The 20,607-nt window shown below is 40.6% G+C and overlaps 1 protein-coding gene across 2 annotated transcripts in view; it reads left to right on the top strand.

The window, feature by feature from the left end:
- The window catches only part of STXBP1 (syntaxin binding protein 1), an 890,876-nt gene that overhangs the window by 584,743 nt on the left and 285,526 nt on the right, over positions 1–20,607 (top strand). For both annotated transcript variants that reach the window (XM_044058397.1, XM_044058398.1), the window contains exon 7: positions 1,151–1,299. In XM_044058397.1, coding sequence (XP_043914332.1) covers positions 1,151–1,299 — 149 coding nt within the window. The remainder of the gene's footprint in view (positions 1–1,150; positions 1,300–20,607) is intronic.

Consider the following 20,607-nt stretch of genomic DNA (forward strand, 5'->3'; position numbering starts at 1 on the left):
CATTGAAGTCCCATGGAGAAAACCTGCGAAGTATTAAAAAAAATTTTAAGAACAATAATTTTTCAATCTTTAAAAATAATACAAAAACATCCACAGTTTAAATAATTATACCAAATTAGACATAATGTGACAACATTAGTTACATATAGATACAACTTATATGACAAATGATTTAATATTTAGAGAAATCTTAGCCAATTTAGAGAAATTAAAAGTTAAGTTAAAACAATACAAACAGGAAATGGAGTCTGAAGTAAGAGAAAAAAATGCAGAGTTATAGCAAATTTAGATAGAGTATCACGGGGGAGAGAAATTGACTGAAGCTATGAAATGTGTGAAGCAGGAATAGAAAGGAGGTGTAAAGTAAAGTACGAACGGGTACTTAGTCATGTTTAGGGATAATGCTTATCCTGGGGATGAGCAAGTTTTGCTGTATATTTATTTTAGATGAACGCTAGAGTATTGTGCAGTGAGGGCAGTCACAATTAATCATTTTGCACTAAAACACAAAGTACTGGCAGTGACAAACATTTGCTTTGATTTCAGAAAAAAGGTGCATAACAAAACTCGTAGGATGCTTGAAGAAAAATATTTTCTTAAAGAAACAGAAGTGTTATCCAGGAAGCTGTGCCCTTCATCTAAAAACAAAGGTGCTATATCCCATGTTTAATCATACAGTACCTTCTTAGTATATTAACTTACCATGAGCATCTCAATATTAGTACTTATTTGTGCACAAAACTGCACCAGAGATGGGTAGAGACAAATGTTGGTTTGAGCTAAACCATTTACTACCACAGGTTCCCAAAGAGCTCACCAGTTAGTTTGCCGTAAAAATGAACTCCATGTTTTGAAATGGGGCTAACTCTCTGATTTGTTGATAACACGCTTCTTTCACATTTTTGCATAGCAATAGTTTACTAACAATTGAACCCAAATAAAGCAATGTATTTTTTTGAACTAGTTGGCAATATCCTAGTATGTGCTGTTAACAGTAGGTGAGTTATTAACATAACTGAGTGATTTGCCAAAGTGGGACTGAATTTTTTATTTTTTTTTTTTTGGTAACTGCTTTCCTTCTATCATGAAGAATGATATTTTGTGTTTTACTTAACATACATTACAGATCCTTTTTTTCCTCTTCCCCAAGGTTTTCTCACTTGATTCTGCTGAAACATTCCAGAGCTTCTACAGCCCTCACAAGGCTCAGATGAAAAACCTTGTCATGGAGCGGTTGGCAGAGCAGATTGCCACCTTGTGTGCTACCTTAAAGGAATATCCAGCTGTGAGATACAGAGGGTAAGGCGGTAGTACATAAAATGTAGAACTAGAACTAATTCATCCGTTATTCCCTATTCCCCCATTTTATTTTCCCAAGAGCTGCTGTTTTCTTCCTTTGTACAGATAGTTGTTAAAAACTAAGTAATGCATAATGATAGCTCTTCTTTATCTGCTGTACTGTTAGGATATGGATGTCAGAGGTGGCTGTCTGTGACACAATGCCACTTTAACCCACAATTTAGGTGATCTTGGAGATGGAATCTATGCTACAGTGATGAAATCCTCAGTGTTGTTAAAATTCACTCATGTGATGCCCGAGTGTACTACCACTCATATCTGGCAAGATGGTCACAGTTGGCAGTGCTTTCTTAGATGAGTGTATGTCTATGTATGATATACCTGAGCTGCTGATGGAATCTAATTGTAATTTTTGTTTTGTTCCCATATATGCTAAATTACAGGAACAGGTCTATGTTAAATCATCGAATGCTTAAAAAAGCGAACAATTATTTATCGAACCCATGTAAGCGAAAGCTTACAATCTCGAACGCTTAGAACAGCAATTTTTTCCAAGGGAAAAAAATCACTGTTCCACAAAACAAAAAATAAAAAAAAATGTTAAAACATTAAATAAAGTGGGGGGCTTCGCCTCCCACACCCCCCTTCTTAAATATACCAACTCCGAGATCACACTACATCGGCAAAAACGGCAAAGTAACAGAAGCGGCCAAGCAATTTCTTTCCCAGGGAAAGAATTCACTTATATGTTGTATCGCTGTTTTGCCTTTTTGTGCTTTCAAGATCGATCAAGATGCATTAGACCATTTAATAGGAACCCTAAACATTTGTTGTTGCAGCTGTAAGCATAGTTGATATCAAAATGCACGGCACTGGTGTTCCTAGTTTTTTAACGTAATATATATGTAAACCCAAATGCTAAACCTACTACAGGAGATAGAGCCATTCAGTTAAGGTGAGGGATCAAAAGGTGATACCACTGAGTGATTACAAACCATAAAGTCAGATACACTTTTTCCCCATGTATTTTTTAACACTGAAAAAACTATATTTATCATGCAGTATATTCAGTGGCATAATATTTATAAAACAGTTCATAATCACAAAGAGTAAAAAGAGAAAAGAAAAAATTATGTTGTAATATAATTTCATTAACATGAGACTGGCAAACAGTATTTGTCCTTATTACATAATTCTGATAAAACACATTACCAATCAAAAAATTCTGTTGTAATATAATTTTTTAAACATGAGATTGGAAAACGGTATTTGTCCTTATTACATAATTCTGATAAAACACATTACCAATCAAAAATTCAGTTTTGTTGATTGAGAAACTACTTTTCAACTTGCTAACATATTTAAAAATCACTCTCTCGTCTCTATCAGATTATAAGATCAGGCCACACTAACTTTGTTAAGTGACTATTTTGGAGATCATATAATCATATTTCTAATAATTCAGCCGTGTCGGTTTTGGGAAGTTCCTATCTGATAAATTTGTATGGGAATTTGGGAAAGTGAGAGAAGTTTCCATTGGGGAGGGATTAGTTTCCAATGTTTGAATATAAATCCAATAAAAGCTGCACTAATCATTCTGCTCCAGCCCCAAATATGGGTTGGCATGAATTAGAAATGTGGGTAATGCCAAAAAGCATAAATGTAGCATAGGTATATTCAGGAAGTGCACATCTGCTTGCCCATATACATGCCTCAATGACAACATTCCATATTATGGAAAATGTAGGGCATGACCAGATCATATAGATAGCCTTCATAGGGGGAGTGACAATGCCAGTAGTGATTAATGGTATATAGAACCCATTCAAACAACCTTGCCGGGGAGCATGACTACTGATGGAGAAGTTTAAAGTTTGTGGATTGATAGATGACTGGAAAGGAACTGATGAAATCAGCTTGTCCATGTACCCATTTCATCTGTGTACCTAGGGACTTGTGGAAGATGTTCTTCCATTTATTACTATTAGCTTGTATTGAGGGGTATGGAGTATCTCTATACTCATGATAAAAGAAACCAATTTGCAAGTCCCCATTATAATTCTTTGCTTTGACCTTTCATGATCTTATTGTCTTCATGTATTTGTCTTGTATAATTTACTGCTATTTCTCTCTCTCTCTCTCTCTCTATATATATATATATATATATATATATATATATATAAAGTTTTGTAGTTGGAGGCATTGCCCAATATTTATCTAGGTTCTAGATATCATTGAGGAACAGAATGTCAGCCTTAATCCAATTTATCCAGAGTTTTTTTATGCTTATCAATAAATGAGTATTCCAAAGTGTTTTCCAAAGTACCCCACGTTCTTTTGGCTGGACCCCACCATAAGACTTTATTTTCAGTCCCTAACTCCCAAACACCAGTATCCCATATTGTATTAGCATTTTAGTAAGGTCTTGCTGTTTTTTTTTAATCCCCTTATCTGAAATTCCAAAGTTATCCATATTGGTCTAGGTTGGATTCCCGAGTGGATGTAGTGAATTTTTGTGACAGCCTCATTATATTTTACAGGTTAGGGAAACCCAATCCTTCCTATTTCTTTGCCTCATAAAGCTTTTGTCTACTGATTTTGAGGTAACACTTATCTCAAATAAAATTTGCTGTCAAGGTTTGGATTTTTTATCATAATTAATTAGTCAGAAATCAGTGTGGAATGTGTCTCATTAGGAAGTGGACTTTTGGTAGAAAACACATTATCATCTGTGTCTTCATCAGGAGAGAAGTAAAAGTTTTTTTTTCAACATTGGAATTTTGTTGGTCAGTACCACTAGTTAATTATTTGCCATCTATATCTATAATCTGAGCGGGGTTCCTTGACATTTTTAGACCTAGATAAGAACATTTTTACTCTGCAATCCATTTCTTTCTGTTTTTAAGGTGTTCTAGCTCATCCCATATTTTTTAGACAACGGAAATACTGTAGTTGTCTGAGACTTATTTTCTGAGCCTGTGTCATTCGAGGTGTTTAAAACAATCAGGTTATCATAACTGTGAGTAGGATTTAAGGTCCAGACCACAAAGTCATCAGTAAACCATGAGGAGATTGAGTGTCAGACTGAATTCTACTCTATTCCCTCTGTCACAAGTAATTTGGAGATATATAGGATATAGACTTCAGTTACTAAAATAAATAATAAGGGTGAAAGTGGGCAAACATGTCTCATACCCTTTTCCACCTTAAGTGGATTAGACAGTAACAATATTTCATTGGTACTGATATGGGCTAGTGGACTGGTATATAATAGCTTACAATTGTTTATGAAGGGAAAGTGAAAAATTAAGGGATTGCAGTAGTACCCAAATTAATTCCCATTCAACAGAACCAAATGTTTTTTTTTAAAGTCAATCTGAATGCCGGCTGAATTAAGTCTTTTTGCCAACATAAATCTGAGTTGCCCACTCTGTATTTTGTAAATCCTTGCTGGAAATTAGACATTAATTTGGGTAGGATCTCACTTAATCTGTTAGCCAGTATTTCTGCAAATAACTTAGTTTCTAACTGTAATAAGGAAATAGGTCTATAATTTTGGGGTAGGGTCAAGTCTTTATTAGATTTGAGAAACACTAGGACTTAGGTTACTAGTGAGTCTTAGGAAAAGAAATTCAAGAGTTTCAAGGTCTTTAAATAATTTTTTTAAGAGGAAGTAACAGGTAACTCTTACACTGCTTATAGAAGTCAGGTGTCCAGTCCTATTGCTTTCCCTGATCTTAAACTTGATACAACTTTGGTTATTTCTATCAATGTTATAGGTTTGGAAAGTAGGTTAATGTCTTCTGTTGAAAATTTCTTAAGTTCTAGGTCATTCAAGAGTTTGAGCATCTCTTCTGTGAAACTTTTGCAGATCTTTTATCGATATTGAAATGACGTACTACAAAAACATCATTGATCTCCTTAGGCTTTGTGGTTAATTCCTGATTATCCTAGAGTATTGTGATGATATGATTTTCTGAAGCCCTGTCAGTCGTCCAGTTGGCAATTCATTTTTGTGAGGTAAGCTCCCAAGCCCAGAAGTATGTTTTGATGTATCCCAATTTTCATGCAAGACAGCATAGTACCAATTTCTAATTTTCTCTTTTTCAATAATGATTTCAAGACCTAAGTACTTGTCTTTGCAGTCATTTCTTTTGTAGTCTTCTTCCAATATTCTTACTTTTTCTTCTACTGAAAGGATCATATCTTGTTTCTCATTAACTCTTTTCTTGTTAAGTCGAAAGGCTTCATGTTTAACCATAACTTAAAGCCCACTTAACCCATTGCTTCATATCATTACCCTAGTTTATCATCCCAGTATTGTATAATGAATTGTTCTAACTTTTGTTTATATGGGGTAGATCTTAACAATAATGGGTCCAGTCACCAAACAGTCAAGCGCAAGTTTTGTTTAATTGGATCTCTAATTTTATAGCTGAGTGATCAGACCAGACTGTGGGACTAATATCTATCAAGTGTATCTTGTTAACTAATAATGTAGTGAGAAGCCAGAAGTCAGTCCTACTTTCCACTCAGCTATTGAGGGCTATGAAGGTATACTCTTTAACTGCCGGGTTTAAGGTTCTTAATCCATCTACAATGTCAAGTTCCTCCATAAAGGATCTTAAAAGCTGGGATACTGTAACCTGGTTTGTATGATTACCTGAGAGCCCATCTAATTTAGGGTTCAGCATGTTATTAAAGTCTCCTCCAATGACAACAGAATCCTTAACAAAAGGTTATGGCCTTGTTGTTTTATAATGAAAATACACCGCCTTTCTGGAAATCTCGTATTTCTAAAACCTTCTCCCAGTTTAAGAATGAATGGATTAAAATACACACATCCTTCTTAGCAGATTTAAAAGGATTAGTCGCTCCCCATCCTTGCCAAGATTTTAATAAAATTTGGCACTTTTTATTTTTTAATTTAGTTTCTTGAAGGAATACTACATGTTCCTTTGTTGATTTCCAAAAAATTCAGAATTGTGAGTCACTTATAGAGTGTCGACATTCCCCTCTCATTAAGAGTAAAAACTTAATTGGATGTTTAGTTTTATCTAAGGAATCTCCCAGTGTGATCACTGTAGTAGTATCTGTCTTGAAGGTGCTTGGTGTTTGGTATAAGCGCTTAAGTCGCAAAAAAGTATCTAAGCCACAGTTTGATAGTTTCCTAACCTGTTGGAAGGCTGGGTTGCTAGCGAAAGCATTTTCTATGATCCTCACTATTACTTTCCAGCTCCACTATAGTATCATCATTAAACAACCCAAATTAGATATTCAACTACTGTCAAATCATTTACTATGTAGTGCAGAACTTAATATAGGCTGGGACATAAACTAGTAGTTATATTAACATGAACCTGACCAACCAAAACAAATAATCCAATGCATGCAGTACAAAAGGCAGCTAATGTTAGGGACTATAAACCATAGCCGTTAAAAAACTTAGAGCCTTACACCCTTATTCTGTTACTTCCAAAAATCAACTAAGCTAACGTAATGTTAATAGAAGACTGGGGTAACTCATTAACTACCAAAACATTGAACAAATGTTAAAACTCCTAAGGGGACTACCAACTGAGTGCAAGCAGTCGTATAGGGGAATTGATGTCAGGTATTTAGATGCAAACAATTCACCAGCAATCATGTATTCCACTATGAAATCGCACGCATGTGATCTCCACAGCTGAGGTAACGGTAAGAGAGAGAAGGAAAATCTTCCACACTATGGGTTTTATTTATGAAGCAATTGCTGCCATAACAAGAGAGGCATTTTTCCATGAGGAACTGGTTCTACGCTCACTCATCCATTGAAATAACATTTATGTCCATTAGGGCTGTGATGAGCGAGTTATCTTCTCATCCCATGAGGCCTTGATTGATTCCACTTTAGAAACATATGTCTCAGTGCCAAAAGCATCTACTCCTCCAGAAGGGTCACTTGTCTCACTCTCCAGACTGCTGAGTGGGGAATATTTGTTTAATGGGTGGATGATTTTCATTCTGTCTGATCATATTGTCTTCTTAAGGTATTTTTTGTCCCCAGGACTGTCTTTGGTAGGGTTGGGGTCAGGGGATGTTCTCTCTTCTTACTGTCAGGTGGGGTTATGGTCATCTGTTCATTTTTGGATATTATTTCAGAAAATATTATTTTTAACCTCCAGTCTTGAAGTTAAATGTTCCTCTATCTCTTCAGTAGAGGTGAAATTGAAAGTATAACCCCCTTTGGAAGCACTGCCAAACATTTGCCAAACAACTAAAGAAGACTTTTAGAGGTGCGTGGACTATAAGAGTTCATTTAAAATGCAGCCACCATTAGCATGTCTCTGTGCATGTCCACACTCTTTACCATGTACAAGAAAAACTGAGAACAGATGGTAGTAATATCTTAAGGTAAGTCTTGTCAGCAAGTGCATACCAACTTCTTCTAATATTCTTACTTTTCAGAACAAAGCCTTCTACAAAAAATCGTTCTCTAAAACCAAGGACATTTTTTAGCAGGCTTTTTAAAAGATATTTCGTTCACATTATTAAAAGTTGTTATAGGAATTTTCATACAAGAATTGTCTATTCATCTCACAGAATTTCAAACAGGCCTTATTAGTCCCATCTGGCTTGTACCACCTAAGAAGAAACATAGATATTATTCTGTATGCTTCTTATTGGAACTTTTCCCGTCTGTTGCATAAGTACCTAGCCTTAAGTAACTCACCTAAAGGAAGGAATGTAATGATATGGCTGGAGCAGTGGCTAGAACCATGAAAAAACTGAATATGAAGTGGTGTATTTACTAAACAACTTAGTATATGATGAGAAGTACCCCAAAGAGTAAGATTCAAAAAAAAAACAGTTTGGCTGATGTCTACTTTATGTGTAAATCTTAAACCAAATGCATTACTTAAACTATGTTTCATGAGTAGTAGAACTATATGTAGGTCATGGATGTCTCTTTACAGATAAAAATGAAGAATGTTTCATGAAAGTAACACGCAAGATAAAGTTTGGATTTCTGTGGAGAGTGTCATAAATGTCCCATAATATCATGGTATCTCAGAAAAGTAAAACATTCACCAACTCAACAAGATAAACAATATATATTGGAATCTGCTTATAGAACTACATCTTCCATTGTCTGGAGACTTTATACATGGAAATTTTTACATAGATCTTTTTATACACCTTTGATGATGAATAAAATTAATAATAAAGATAATCTATGTAAGAGATGTAATGTAGAAATTAATGCTGACTGGGCTCATATGTTTTATGACTGTATGAAGTTGAAAGAATACTGGAAGTCAATTAATGAATTTTTGCAGGCTCTTTTTACAGATAATTTCATTATTTCTAAGTCTCTTATATTATTCAACACACCTGTACCTCAAAGTGTTAAAAAGGTTAAGCTTCCCTTGTTATGGTCTATCCTAGCAGTGGCTAGGAAAATAATAACTAGAAATTGGATTTCAGATACACCTCCTTCGTTCAATGAATTTAAAAATGTTATGAATATAATGTGTCATATGGAAATAAGCACAATTAGAATGAGAACAACTAGAAAAACATCACATTTTATTGTATGGGATAATTTACAAAATTTGTTAAAAAAATTCTAATTTCAATAGCACAGTATTTTAGTTTAATTAATTGATCTGATTGTAGTGGATGTCTTTGTAAATACTTTAGTTGTTTTGTTGAATATTATAATAATACCTATTTTTAATTATTTGTATAAAATTGTTATGATATTTCTCTTATATGTTAAAACAATAAATTTGTTTAAAAAAAAAAAAGAAAAGTAAAACATTCAAGAGGAAATGAGCACAGGATTTAAGTTGCAGCACTGAGGATGCATTGGATAATTAATGTTGGGTATTATTAAGAAACTGGAGACACATTTACATTACATTTATTTATGTCTGTTGCTGAGATGTATTGTTGGTAACATTGCTAAGGGAGATGAGGACATATTGTAAGTTTAGAGAATCAAAGTTAATGTCATTGCACTGCTTCCTGTGTTATTGTACCAAATGAATTACTCATTCATTCAGACCATCCTAGTCAGGGTGTTGATGCAGCTTATTGTACTATTTAGATAAGGGATGACCCTATCATGCTTTTAGCTTCCTGCATTTGAACTAAGTTTTATGAGACATAATTTTTTTTCAGCTGATCTAATGAAATATAGAGTTATAATGCTAACCATTTTCCCTCAAAGAATATCAGATTTCTGCAAGAAGGTGTTGCAACTAAGGACATATTATGTGAAGTATTTCCAGAATTACCGAAAACTAACTGTACCACACCATTTCTGTGATCAGGAACTGAATGTGGAATGTGTGTGCCACCGACATTTGAAAGTATGTGTTCATAACATATAAAGATAAGAGATAAACCAGGAAAGAGGTTCATTTTGATTTCACCAAAATGTGAAGGTGCTAGTGTTCACCGTAGAATATGTTTTAGCTTCAGACACAATACTACTGAAGCATCCATAAACCATAGGGTGCCATTTGTCGCTAGCAGCAGTGAGATAAACCATTAGATTTAAAAAGACTTACAGTAATAAGGAAGCCTTATTTTGGAAGGTTTCCACATCACAGTAAACTTTTGTGAGTCAGAGACTGCTGTACACTGAGGTTTTTCCCCTGAATAGGGCCTTAATATGCCTTTGTTTACAGGGATGGTCTGACTGGGCCATGGAAGATCTGTTTTCAGTGGAGGCCTGGCAGAAAAACTGCATTAAATTGCCTATCAAAATAAGCAAAAATCGACAATATAACATCGGTGATAACATAATCTACACAAAAGTAAACAATTAATACCAAAATGTGTTCATTTTCAGGTGATTACCTATGATTGTAAGAAGAGATATTGTTAATACAAAAGAAGAAAATAAACTAGAAAAACAGATGCAGTGAATAAGAAATGAGTTTACTCAGATGAGAAAGATTTAATTGTAAAATGTCAGAATTTAATAAAGTGAGATAAGGATAGAGAGGTTTAAATGTAAGGAGAGAGGTTATGGTTAAGCATGAGATTGGTGTATGAGAGAAGAGCACTATAGGGGAAGTCTGTTGTAAGAAAAGGTTGACAAAAATAGTTTTAGGGTGGAAAAATGAAGGTTATGAGTTAGAAGAATGCAGCATAAGTCTTTGAGGTATATAGATGAAAGGTAGTGCTTACATTAGGAGCTTTTGGGAAGTAATATATGAAAAGAAGTGGAAGAGGCAGCGATAGTAGACGGACAGGTGAATGAAGGTGGAGGGAACAACGTTAAGTGCCAGGAATTACATTTAGTCCAATAGTTTGTTTTTAAAGGATATAGAGGAGGATGTTTGTATAAAAGTAATGAGAAGGGAATTCCATTCTCTACATACATATGTGGAATGAAATCACCAGAGGAACTGAATTATTTTATTTGTTTGTTTACTTTGAGTAGTTTTGCATCTGCAGATTTTGTTGGAGTGTACTATTGTACTAGTGGAGAGGGAGGGGCATTTATCTGGAAATAATATTATTTTGTAAGATAATTTAACTGAATGAAGCTGCGGTATTGTGGGAATTCCATCCATTTTAATTTTTTTGAAGGACCATACAATGGCAGTTTGGTAGAAAATCTGGGAAGTTTGTTATAGTACTTTATTAATTTTGAATTGATAAAGAGTTTATATTTGTAAAAAGAGGAGAAGCATAGAGTAAACTTGATAGAAGGTGGGAGGGTGGCATAATGGTTAAGGCGGTTACCTTACAAGCACAAGGTGCAGGGTTTGATTCTCACATGGGGTAATTGGCTAGGCTTAAAATGGCCCACAAGGGCAATTAGCCTAGTAGTAATCTATGAAACAATCTATGAAACAATAGGATAAGGAAATTGTTCTGTGAAACTGTGAAGTACAGAAACTGGAGGCTTTGTAAAGAAGACATAGTTTTTGGTGTGTGCTTCTCACTGCATTTTGAATATGTGTGTCAAATTTAAGTTGGTTATCTGTAGTGACACCTAGTAGTTTTTTAATGATACTATTTCTAGCTGTATGTTTTGAGAGGGGGTTTAGGAGTAGCTGAGAGTAAGATAGTCAAGTTTCTGTAGAGGTGAAATATTTTTGCTTTATAATTTGTAGTGTTGAGTCTTATGATGGTGACATTAGGAGCACCATCTTTTGACACTGTTCACCCATTCAGTCCTATGAGAGTAATTGCGTTGCATGTATGCACTGCAGAGTCATGGGGTAGAGAGGTGTCAGTGTTTATATGTAGGGACATGAATGAGTCTGAATGAAAGTGTGTCTGTGTGTGTGTGTGGGGAGGTGTGCACTCACAGTTAAGTTCATGTGAATTTGTTTGCATGGGTTCAAGCCTTGTACCACTTAAATATAAAACCCCTTGATGGAATGTACAGACACAAATCATGGAAAGACTATATGAGGCCAACATGTGTACTAATGATAACTTCTGTGTCCGTAGTGTGTGTTTGAGCATGTGTGTGGGTGTGAGGATTAGTGTTTCCAAGTGTATGAGGGAATGTGGCGGGCCTTGTATGTCGATTCTTGAATGTGAAGTGTGGGAATGTGTGTATGTGTGTGTGTGTGTGTGTGTGTGTGTGTGTGTGTGTGTGTGTGTGTGTGTGTGTGTGTGTAGGGGTTCCCTTTCCTAAGACAATGCATGGGTTACTAAGTAGAATACTATTGAAGTCAGATCTGTCAGCACAGTGTTCAATTCAGAGACACTGTAATGAGCTTCTAACAAGGTGATTCTTAGTGTTGCTTTACCATGTCTCTAGAACAGATTTTCTCTCCTTCATACTAGTTGACCAGCACGTACTGGGCAATTGGCATTGATGGAGAGGAGTTCTATGAATCCTGCCCAAAGGGAGAAGGTATTAAGCATGGAGAGTGCAATGTAGTAATCCATTTCTGCATACTTTAGCCTTCTGTAGTCTTTTTTCCAGTGAGGATGCTAGTGTACGCCCGCTAAGAATATTGTGTTATCTGCATGGGCTTGTTCATTCTCCACTTTGGCAGCATTGCACCACTACTGTAACTATAAAACATGAAAATTAAGACTTGATTAAAGCTCCAAGAATACCACTAGACAACACCACCAAATCTTATTAGTCTTCCCTTGCACTGCCATTCTGTCTTTTTAAGGTTCATCTCAGCAACGCATAGTAATAGTGATAAAATACCCCCAATACCATATGGTGGTCTGAGTGCAGCTGTCCAGGCCATTCTGATAACACAAACAGCAATCAGTGCACTAGTTGTTATATCCACTTTGACACAAAAGGGAATATGGTAGCTCCTTTACAGGTCTCTCCTGCTGTTAAACATAACATTACACTTAAAGTTAAGGGAATGGAGAACTTATTTTGTGCTCAGGTTTTTACTAAATGCTGCTCCATCATATCTTTCTTTTCTGATTGTTATCAGCTGTGGTTGACAGACATTGCAAGCTTTTACTATGTTTGAATTTTCATCCATGTGTAGTTGGACTGAAGGCATTTAAGTTTTGGAAATTTCTTTCAGCTACTTATTGACAATTAATGCTGTGGAGTGTCAGAAATCATTTAGTCTCATTGGCTTACCATTTTTTGAGATTTTATATTCTATTGTTTGGATTTCTTTTATTCTTTAATTGCTTTTTATTATTTTAAGTCATGTCTGAATTATCTTTTTTTTTTTCATTTTAAATTTCTCTGATGTTTGCTCTTATAGGTTCATAGGTTGGTACTAGGCTATTGACCCTAGGGCCTATACAAGCCTAGCCATAACAATTCCCTGGCTATTTCTTCCCACACTATTTACTTCCCTGGACCCCTGTCTAGCAGGGCGACTGCCGTGATCCCTGGGGTGAATTTCCTTTCTCCCATCCAGTCATCAAGGTTCCTTTTGAAGAGGGCCAAAGAGGTGCTCTGCTTGACATGTATGGGCAGTCTATTCCAGAGTCTGGGGAGTCTTTGGGTCAGGAACCTATCCTTCCAGCATGTTTTGTTTATTGTGATGACAAGGTTTAGATCCCTGGAGCATGTGGCTCTGAGGGATTGGGATTTCATTAAGTGTAGCTTGTCCAACGCATCGGAATGGACAATATGCAAAAGAGAATAGCTCAAGTTTTTTAAGATGGTTAGCATAGGGCATCTTCTTTAGGCCTGTGATTCTTTTAGTGAGGTATTTCTGCAGCCTTTCCAGTTGTTGCAGATGTCTTGAGAGGTACATACCAAACGAGGCGTTGTATTCTATAATGGGTCTAATGAGGGATGAGTACAGTGGGACAGTGACCTCCTTTTTTCTGAATGAAAAGCCCTTAGTGATGAGGTGCGCCACACAGAAGGATTTCCTGACTGTTGTGGCGATGTGGTTATTGAAGGTGAAACCACTGTCCACCTATGTCCCTAAGTCTCTTATCACACATTCAGTGTTTGATGTACTGCCACCTATGTGGTAATTCACGGGTACATGTTTTTCCAAAGGGGATAACTATACATTTCTTGGCATTGAGTTGAGCACATGGCTCTGGCACCAAGCATCTGTTTCTGTAAGGCCCTTTTGTAGAGTTGTGGAATAAGAGTATTGTGGAATAAACTTTCTGATTGTAAACCAGCGTGCCCTGGCACTTTTTATTGGATTTATAGTACCCTTTTGTAGAGTATTGACATAATTTGGGGTTCAGTAATGGCTCCCAGTTTGCAGTCATCTGCGAACTTTGTTAGCCAGAGTCCCTTAGTGTTGGCCTTTAGTTCAGAGAAGAAGATGCCAAATGAGAGAAATCCCAGGACTGAACCCTAAGGTGCTCCACTTGTCACTTGTCTGGAGCTGGATTTGGAGTCAGCTACTTTTACAGTGTGGGTTCTGTCAGTAAGCCAGTTGGCAACCCATCGGGTGACGTAGGGATTAATGCCCAGCTTACTAAGTTTATCTATGATTCCAGAGTGGGGGATGGTGTCAAATGCTTGGCGAGGTCCAGATAGGCTGTGTGGGCTGCCTTACCCTCGTCCACAGCTCTGGAGACTGATTCAAAGAAGTCAATCAGGTTCAGGAGACAAGATCGGCCCTTCAGGAACCCAAACTGGGTTGGGTCCAGTGTTTGGAGGTTGCCAGTGTCTTTGTTTATAAGTTCCATGATAATACATTCCATGGCCTTGCAGATCAGGTTTGTCAGACTGATGGGGCGGTAGTTCCCGGGATCCAAGGTGGATCCCCCTTGTGGAGTGGGATAACTGTAGCTGTGCGCCACTCAGTGGGCATGAAGCCTGAGGTGAGGGTATGATTAAACATGACACTTAGGTGAGGTGCCAGTTCATTTTGTAGTTCATGTAGTACAAAGCCTGGGATGTCATCTGGTCTCATGGATGCTGTATTCTTAGCTTTGGAGAGTGTGTTTTTTACCTGTGTGGCCATTATTACCAGAATTTGGCAATCTTCCGGTATTGAGATGGGTCTTTAATGCAGTGTTTAGTTTTCAAGTCAGATGTAGAAGGAACAGTTAATTGGTCATGTCCAACTTTTCAAAACCTAAAGCGTATATTTTAGTAGGGTTGCAGTATAAAAACCAAACACAATTTCTGTACGAATAATTTATTTTGTATATTTAATAATCATAGTTTAGATATTTTTAATTCTATTTAGTTATGATAACATTTTTTAAATAATATTTAGTAATAATAGAATACAATATGGGGGGGGTTGTATAATACTTAAGGTGTTTACTTCACAATAACAATAGCACGGTACAGGGTTTGATTCTCACATTTGAAAGGGAAATTGGCTGAGCTTATATATATATATATATATATATATATATGTATATATATATATATATATATATATATATATATATATATATATATATATATATATATATATATATATATATATGTATATACACACACACACACATACAGTTACAAAAGTGTTTAACCATTGATTTCCTAGGATTTAAGATCACACTAGCTGCTAATAGGAGAAGTATAATAAAATGTTAGTCAAGTGGAAAAAATAAAACAGTAGACATGGGCTAGAGTTAGATAGGAAAGGAGTGGTTATAAGAGAATAGATGGAGAGTGGGTAAACTTACCCAGGAGTATGACAGGAGCAGAGCCAATGATTTGATAGATGTTCTTTTAGGAGGTGTTTGACCTGATGATAGGTAGGGTTTTTTGCTATGGTTTGAGGAAGAGTGCTCTAAAACTTAGCAATTTTAAAGGATTAAAGAGAGGTACCATGAGTGTTATGGGGTTGAATAACCTTTAACATTAGATCTGAAGTAGGAGATTCATTTGTCTGCAACCTGTGGGTTATGGATCCGATATCGGATCCGAACCGGCATGGTTAACCAGCTATGGATCCAAGCTCTCAGCTCCTCCCCTCACCCATAATGCCCTGCTCTCCCTACATGACCTCAGATGTAGTTTGCCGTGCTGGTGACCAGATTTGTGTTCCTGAGCTCTTCAGCTAAGTGTATTTTTCAAGTGTTTAGAGAGTTAAATTTTGAATTTTTGTGTGAAAGTTGTGTGAAAGTTTAGGTTTCCCTTTTACTTAATTATACTTTTTTAGTGTTTTAATTTTAATTTTACTTATTTCCCTCCCCTCGCTGGTAGCGTAGTGTGTGTTTGGGCCTGTTGTGTGGTTTAGTTGCTTTTACTTTTTATCTTTAGTTTAAGTAACTTTTAGTTCTTTGGGATGTCTGAACAACCCAAAGCTGTGTTCTCTAAGTGCTCCGAGTGTGGCCATAAGCTTTCCCCTGCTGATGGCCACACTCGGTGCGTTAGATGCCTTGGGGTTGAACACCTCACTTCTGGATGTTCCATTTGTGCAGGGTTCAACCCCAGGGCATTGAAGGAGCGGAGGTCCAAGCTTGTCATGGCGGGACTTTTGCCCCTGGACTCGGCTCTGGCCTCCGCTCCTTCGGGGGTAACCGTTTCTACGGTTGTCTCCTCTCCGGCTCCCCCTCCTCCTCCTGGGACTCAACCTCCCTGTAGTGGTTCTGAGGAGAGGGAAGCTAGAAAGAAGGACCGGAGGGAGAAGCACCATAAGCGGCGGGCCGAGACCTCTGTTTCGGCCCCACCTGCCAAGCGGGCTTCTCCTCCGGCCTCCTTGTCTGCTGGTTCTCCCCCTCCTCGGCTCCGGTCACCTGTGTGCTTTTCACCGGGACCTGAGGAGGAGGAGACCCGATCTCCGTCGAGGCTATCCAGGAGGCACTCTAGGCCTACCTCGGTAGCCTCGTCGAGATCGACCTATAGCCTGTCAGACGCTGATCTGGACCGGATGATGAGAAGGTTCATCCAGGCCCAGATGCAGATGGGAGTGCTCTTGCCCCCCCCCCCTCTGGGGGGGAGCTCGACCCCTTTCTTTAAACCAATTGCTCCTTCTCCGACCCGCTACCCGGGTTCGGAGCAGTTGGAGCCGAGCAGCTTCGGAGCCGGGGGTGGGTTGGCGCCGATAGTACTTGGTACTTCGGATCCGACCCTGCCCTCGAGTGCTTCGGATCCGACCTCTCGGAGCCTGGATCCGAGCTTCGGATCCGGGGGGATCAGTGCTCCTTTGGTGCCGTCTGTGTCGGAGCGCACTGTCCCTTCGGATCCGAGCGCTTCGGCCCGGCTCCGATCCACTCCTCGGATCCGAAGGGGAGCCGATTGTTGGATCCATTGGTCGAGGTCGTCTCCCCTTCGGCTTTTGATGTAGTGGAGAGGGCCCTGTTGAGGGTCTCCGGACCCCCGGAACTTGCTTCGGCTCCGTCCCGCGCTCCATCTGCACTGGGTCAGGCTTCCACCATCCGGCCCTTGGGACAGCCCGCTCCTTTGCCCCAAGCTGTTCCCCCGGAACAGGTCACTGTTTGCGAGGAGTCCTCTGACAGCCCCCCGGAGGATGTTCCCCGCAAACATACGTGCAAAAGGAGGCACATTGACTCCCCCGAGTCTCTCACAGAAGACACGGACTTGGAGGAAGGGGAAGGCTCCCCAAGATCACCCCCCGAGGATGTCTCATTTGGAGACATCATGGAAATGCTCCGCATAAGGGGGGGGTGGTCTGCCCCCAAGTCTTCCTCGGACGAATCCGTGTTCTTGGAGGCATTTGAAGCGGGCCCATCTACCTCTTGGGTGTCCCCTCCTGCCGACCCCCTGGTGGACCTCATTACCACCAGGGCGTGGAAGGAACCGGACAATGTGGAGCCAATCCCAAAAAGGCCTGACCGTATTCTCAGTCCCCCGGCTGACCGTGCCCACTGGAGTAAGGGGCCTCCGGTAGATGCCATGTTGACAGCGGCTGCCACCAAGAGGGAACTTGCTCAGGAGAGTCCCTCAGTCCATCCCCCGAGCAAGGAGTCTCGGATGATGGACTGCTTGGGGAAGCGGATGTTTAGTTCAGCGACCTTCTCAGTGAGGGCGCTGAACTACCTGGCACATGTGATTAGGATGCAGCGCGATCTTATAAAAGAATACGCTGCACCCCCCAGAGTCCATGTCGGAGGAGGACAAAGTGCTGCACTCCACCCATATGGCTACTCTCAGGTCTGTCACTAATACCTCTATGCGACTACTGTCCCATGCTACGGAAGGTGCCGCTAGAGCCGCAGGGGCAGGCCTAGTTACTAGACGTCAGGCCTGGCTCCGTCATTGCGATTTCTCGGAGCCCTTCAAGGCGTCATTTGCGAACGCCCCTTTCGATGGTTCTGCCCTCTTTGGCAAAACTGTTCGTGACACTTTGACCCAGAGCGAGAAGGACGGGAAGACGCTGTCTGCCGTCGGAATCCACTTCTCTGTACCCCAGAGGCCCTATTCTAGGAACCAAAAGGGTCAGAAGAAGATGTGGTTCCGGAAGTCGCAGCAATCCCAGCCTGCTCCGGACAACCAGTCCTTCCATGGCAGAGGAGGACAGGGAGGACGCCGCCCTAGGGGCAGAGGGGCTCCCAGGAACTTCGGGTCCAGAGAACCCTTCTCTGAACGGCCCGCGCAGCAGCCCTGAGGGGTTGCCCGGCTGCTCCACTCTGGAGGCAGTCGGGGGACGTTTTTCGGAGCACCTAGCAGCATGGGAGTCCATAACATCAGACCGCTGGGTCCTCCAGATCATATCCAGAGGATACCGTATCCCCTTTCTTCACTTGCCAAAATTGAAGTCCCTCCCCGACGTTCCACCCGGTCAGTGGGAGGCCGCTTTGGCAGAAATTGGCCATCTGCTAAAGAAAAGAGCCATCCAGCCCGTCCCCCCAGACCAGATCGGATTAGGGTTCTACTCCAGGTTCTTTTTAGTGCCAAAAAAGACGGGGGATCTAAGACCAATTTTAGACCTTTCTCTTTTGAACCTGGCAGTTCCCAAGGAGAAATTCCATGGTTACATTGCAGTCTATTCTCCCCCTTCTGGGAGAAAACCACTGGATGTGCTCCATAGACCTCAAGGATGCGTACTACCACATACTAATGGACAGGCGCTCCAGGAGGTTTCTCTGCTTCCGGCTGGGAGCCAGTCACTACCAATTCCGGGTCCTTCCCTTTGGTCTCACCATAGCCCCCAGGGTGTTCACCAAAGTATTAGCAGTGGTAGCGGCCCACCTGAGGCTTCAGGGGGTGCAGGTCTTTCCTTACCTGGACGACTGGCTTCTCACCGCCCCAACAAGGCATCTACTTCTCTTGGCGTGAGACTCCTTTCTCCATCTTGCTCCACGCCTGGGCATCACGATAAACACAAAAAAATCCAACCTAGCACCCACGCAGCTCATAGATTTTATAGGTGCCAGGTTAGACACGAGGAGATTGAGAGCCTTCCTCACAGCGGACAGAGTGCAAAGCCTACAGCTCCAGGTGCGGGCCATTCTCCACTCAAGCTCAGTTCCGGCGGAGTTGGTCCTGAGGGCCCTAGGGTCCATGGCGGCAGCAATAGCGCTTCTTCCTCTCGCCAGGTTCAATATGCGTATCCTTCAATGGACACTCATGGTTCATTGGTCATATCTTGCTCTTCCTATGCATCATCCCATTGCGATCAGCAAGGCGTGCAGGCGGTCCCTCCTGTGGTGGCTACACTCTCCAGATCTCCACGGAGGCCGCCCCTTTTGTGCCTCTCCCCCTCTCGCCACGGTGACCACGGACGCCTCCTGCCTCGGGTGGGGGTGGGGGCATTTTGCAGGCTGGATGGTCCAAGGCACGTGGGACGATTCAGAGACCTCACTGCATATCAATGTTCTAGAGATGAGAGCAGTGCTCTTAGCGTTGCTAGCACTTCAGGCCTTTCTTCCCTTGGGAACAATTGCGATTCAATCGGACAACATGTCGGTTGTCTGGTATATCAACAAACAAGGAGGAACCAGGTCTTACCCCCTTTGTCGAGAAGCCATGAGAGTGTGGGAATGGGCAATCTCCACCAACCGCTTTCTCATAGCAACGCATATTCCGGGTCGGTCCAACATCCTGGCGGACAAACTCAGTCGCACCATTCTCACCCCCTACGAGTGGTCTCTCAATACTCAGGTAGCGGAACGCATCTTCGCACAGTGGGGAACTCCTTGTTGCGATCTTTTTGCGTCTCCCTCAAACACCAAGTGCAACAGTTTTTTCGCTCTGATACCTCCTCCCAGAGGTTCCCCAAGAGACGCTCTGGTGCATGCTTGGCCACCCGGTCTTCTTTATGCTTATCCCCCCTTGCCTCTGATGCTCCAAGTTCTTCAGAAAGCCTCTCGGTTGGGGTGCAGAATGATCCTCATTGCTCCATTTTGGCCTCGACAGATCTGGTTCCCCTTCCTAAGGTCTCACTCAGTGAATCCTCCTTGGATTCTAGATCCCATTCCGGATCTGATATCTCATCCATCCCACTTATCTCCTCCGAACCTGGACAACCTGAAGCTGACCGCTTGGCTGCTCCAGTTCCACTCCTGATCAGGATTCCCGGTATTTCGTCCCCTGTTAAGGCCATCCTGGTGGCAGCTCATAAGCCATCCACTAGGAAAGTCTACCGCAGCAAGTGGAAATGGTTCTCTTTGTGGGCGGAGCGGCAAGGCCTAAACCCCTTCACAGTTCCTCTCCCTTTGGTGCTTGACTTCTTAACCACTCTTTTTAATGATGGTGCCAGCAGTTCCACGGTCAAAGTACAACTTGCGGCAGTTTCTCATTATCACATTGGTCATGACTCCAGTCCACTGATGTCTGCCAAATTGTGTAAGATTTTCCTTAAAGGTACTTTTCTTCTCAGGCCCCCTATAAAGCAAGCGGTTCCTCCTTGGGACCTTTCCTTAGTTCTTCAGGCCTTGACCGCCCCTCTTGAACCGGCTACGGTAGATCTGAAATTCTTATCTTTCAAGACCGCCTTCTTAGTAGCCATTACTTCG

The sequence above is a fragment of the Protopterus annectens genome, chromosome 16.part0, assembly GCF_019279795.1.
Source record: "Protopterus annectens isolate FY-2018-M chromosome 16.part0, PAN1.0, whole genome shotgun sequence".
Taxonomy (NCBI): domain Eukaryota; kingdom Metazoa; phylum Chordata; order Ceratodontiformes; family Protopteridae; genus Protopterus; species Protopterus annectens.